Source organism: Sphaeroforma arctica (assembly GCF_001186125.1).
Source record: "Sphaeroforma arctica JP610 unplaced genomic scaffold supercont1.76, whole genome shotgun sequence".
Taxonomy (NCBI): Eukaryota; class Ichthyosporea; order Ichthyophonida; genus Sphaeroforma; species Sphaeroforma arctica.
The window spans coordinates 105,886-109,895 of record NW_014040482.1 but is presented as its reverse complement, the minus strand read 5'-3'; the positions used below and the strand labels follow the sequence as shown (position 1 = coordinate 109,895).

General features: G+C 40.7%; 1 protein-coding gene across 1 annotated transcript; it reads right to left on the bottom strand.

The window, feature by feature from the left end:
- Positions 1–973: 973 nt before the first annotated feature.
- Positions 974–3,617, bottom strand: SARC_01823 (hypothetical protein). Its single transcript, XM_014304450.1, has 8 exons — positions 3,544–3,617; positions 3,294–3,416; positions 2,869–3,092; positions 2,442–2,656; positions 1,835–2,238; positions 1,600–1,680; positions 1,413–1,497; positions 974–1,181 (listed from the first exon to the last, which is right to left on the bottom strand). The coding sequence occupies exons 1-8, from the start codon at positions 3,595–3,597 to the stop codon at positions 1,024–1,026; spliced, it is 1,344 nt and encodes a 447-aa protein (XP_014159925.1). The 5' UTR covers positions 3,598–3,617; the 3' UTR covers positions 974–1,023.
- Positions 3,618–4,010: the final 393 nt, after the last annotated feature.

Below are 4,010 nucleotides of genomic sequence, written 5' to 3'. Positions count from 1 at the left end.
GTGTGTGTGTATGTGTATGCACCCATACATATATACGTATATATGTATATGTATATTTTATTCTTTTATCTAACTATTAATCTATCTATATCGATATATATATATATATATGTACCTTTAAGTATATATGTATATATATAGGTATATATATATATATATATATGTGTGTGTGTGTATGTGTGTATATATACATTTATATATAACTTTCAATCTCTATATATCGATATATATATGTATGTATGTATGTCTATATCATAGAGAGAACTCAGTATTGTTATTGTCAAACCCCAAAGCAATTTGAGACAAAAGTGTTGCGCAGCGTAGTGTGTCCCATCACTTCAAGTTATCAATTTCGATTATGCTTATGTTTTTATCACCACGTTCCAGACTTGGACCGACGAAAAAATAAGAACCGGATTGAAGCAAGGGAAGACAGCTTTTGAGAGATTACATGGTGACTGGAAAACTAGACTTTTAATAGCTAGTAAAAATTCCGGATAATTGCTGCTCAAATTTCATACAATCGACTTTCTTTTAAAAAAAATATTTCTAGTCGAGTCTAGTACGATTTGTCCTGCACAACCGACTATTTCCTACGTAAAACTTGGCATTAGTATGTGAATATATATATATGCCAATCCAGGAAACAATTAGACAATGGTTTAATGAGCGTGAAACAAAATCGGACAACCGTGTTGACAACGATGCCTTCCTTCATATTATAAGCTTCTTGTTGAACTTTTGTATACGTTTTTCGATGGGTTTGATTTGAACTACGAACCGCTCAGTCTAGCATTACATAATAACTATACAAATTGCAAGACCTAGATAGTCTAATTTTGTAGCTACAATTCTTCAGTAGTCGAGGTCTCCTCTATCACCGCGGTGAAGCTACCCAAACATTGGAGATTAATTTCCGCTTATCTAATTTGTGAGTGAATTTCAAGCATATCTTCATATCAGACCGAAAGGTGTTTGTATGAATCATTATTTATTAGCTGCGTTGAGAAATCTCACGCCATATTAGGATTTCTTGAAAAAACTTGTGATGGACGCCTGCCCCTTTTTGGTAGCCTTCTTCCCCTTCGCGATTGACTTTGCCTGGGGCTTCTTCGGACTATTAAACTTTTGCCTTTTAGGCGGCACATAATCCTCATCATCGACAATGACGTTTTCAGTAACTGATGATAAGTATATGAAGGTGTGTGTGCATCAAGGTTAGAAACGATATCAGATCAGTAATCTCACTGTCGTACGGCTTGGATACCACTCGTGCTTGCTGTAAACTATAATGAAGTATCTATTTAAATTATGTCCAAATTGTCTGAATCGCAGTATAACAAGAGGATATCAAAATTGGAAAACACCACCGAGCGGGAAACAAAACTGGGGTGAGAGAACAAAATACATACTCATCCTTTTTCCTTGCTGCTTGGTGATCTTGATTACTTTCTTTCCCGGTGGCACCTCTATTCCCTTAGGGGCTGGTACAAATTCCTATCAGTAAAAAATGTGATGCATCGCTTTGAAAAATCGATCTCTTCGCGGCAAGTTATCGAGTCTGTCACATTATTTGTTAAAAAAATCGTAACTGCATACCTCTTTTTCAGCGGCTCGTTTTTGATGCTTCTTGACGGTATTTTTCTTCGCTTTGGCTCTATCCGGTTTATTCGTTCCCACCTGCATATGAAGGTCCAGGGAAGGGAAACAACAATTGGCTCTTTAGCGATCACTACACAATGTGTGACCACCTCCTGATGTCAGGCTACGTTATGATCTGATATAAACTGTCAACGGCTAGGGCATCAGAAAATAAAATATGCTCACCACATACATCATCCATGAATAAATCCGTGTCATCGTCGAGGCCTTCCAGCAGCTGTGCAGTGTCAACGTCCTCTGCATTAACGCCCTGCGACACGACTGACGAAAGGTCTATGATATCATCTGGCTTCATCGTCGCTTTTACCGCCTTATCAGGGACATCGTCCTCTGCCTGATTCTTTTCCTCTTCAGTAATACTATGGGACTTCTCCGTGGCAACTTTGTTATCCGCTTCTGCTTCCGGCTGGGACTGACCGGTAGAGTCCTGACTGGCTTTTGGTACGTGTTTTGTTTTTTTCTCTTGCTGTTTAACTTCTACTACTTCTTCTTCTTCCTCTTCCTCTTCCTCATCCGAGCTGTCCTCTACCACGCCACGGCGCACAGCAGGGCGTTTCCGACTCATCTGCACCTCTTCTATAAATATAGGACGCACAGTCAGCACAGGACAGTCTGAGAGCTGACCCGCACGGGAACTACTCACGACTCGATGATACAGAATGTACTACACTCACCCACGAGTGAAAATGCCTTACGAGGGCAAAAAATATACATCTCAAAAATCAATCAAAAGAAGGGTACCGGAGGAAGTCAAGTGATCATGTAGCGCTCATCCCTACCATCATGGTCGTCGTCTGATCCTTCAGCCGCTCTATCGGCTTCCTCTTCGTCGGCGCTGTCGCTTTCTGAGTCGCTCTCCTCACCATCGGCGACGATCCACGAATCAGCTTCCTTCTTAAGCTTGCGTTTGACGGCTGGTTTTCTAGCTGCCATAGCTGCGGTAGCCGCCTCGAGGTTCTTGAGAGCTTTAGACTTGGACTTAGACATGGTGTTCCTAAATATCATCGTGAAGTTCAGTACAAGCACAATTGAGTACGCATGACAAGACTGGCCTGAATCACTCAGGGGAATATGTGGTGAAGTTAGCACTAAACTGTGGAACCACACTGGGTACAGTATACTATAGTATTCCAACACCAAACTAGTAGCACTCGTCGAATTCTTGTGACCATATCTGAGACGGATAAAGAGATAGACAAACGATACTTTTTTTCTGGCTTGTCCTCAGGCTTTCGACTCATGGCCGCGGCCATCTGTGCTTGAGCCCAGGATTGCTTTGCGGATTTACCACTAGACTTTGCCTTCGCAGAAAACAGTCCAGTCGGTTTCGAAGTGGCTGTACTTGACTGAGCTGTGGCGGTGGCTGTGGTCGGTTTGGTCGACAGAGTGCTCGATGTGCTGTCCTTTTTCACAACTCTCGGTTCTTCAATCTGTGGTGCAGACGTCATTGCGACTTGTATCGGTGAGCTTAGAGGTTGTCTGAGCAATGTGTTTGATCTACAAATCAAAAGAAGAGACGAGAGACCACGGACGCTAAGCAAATGTGTGGTCGCCCAGCATAGGAGCGGCGGCGAGTTAACGTTCTCTAATTATAAAAGGAGAGTGGCAAAAATATACTCTACAAACATCACCTTGCGTCCGGCCCTGGGTTTAATGGTGGAGCAGGTAATCTGGCTTTTTGTTTTTGTGTTCTCAATTCGTTCCGCAATTGTGCACGAAGCTGAATCTGCAATGGATATCATGCTAGCAAGATCCTACGGACATGTAGACAAATTCAGGCTTAGTTGTAGGCCAATCTGTAATACAACTAAAGACTCAGAATGCAATTTACAATGAAACATATAATCACAAGAAAATTCGAGATACTGACACTCAACATACCTTGATCTCTTTCGGCTGTACGCTCAAAACATGCACGAAGGACACGGGCCCCATCTTTGCTTTTGCATCTGTAAATATTCCGAATTTTGAAAGTGAACGATTGCAGGTTACGACACTTGAAATACTAGACACAAAAAAGCAGCAGATTGATGATGATATAAAAGAAGAACACCTGTATGCGAAAGCATAGATGTCATAATGTAGATAGCGGGATTCCTATCAACATTAATTCATTCCATAATTCAAACCTTCGTGTTGCATATACGTATTCATGTAACAATGCAAGTAAATACCTATGAATATATACCATTTTTAACATAAAGGTTCCATTGAACCTATAAGCCATACCTGTCACTTAAAAACGACAGGAGTAATTATACCTAATTTAGGTATATATATATATATATATATATATATATAATAATAATATATATATGTGTGTGTGTGTGTGTGTATGTATGTACGTA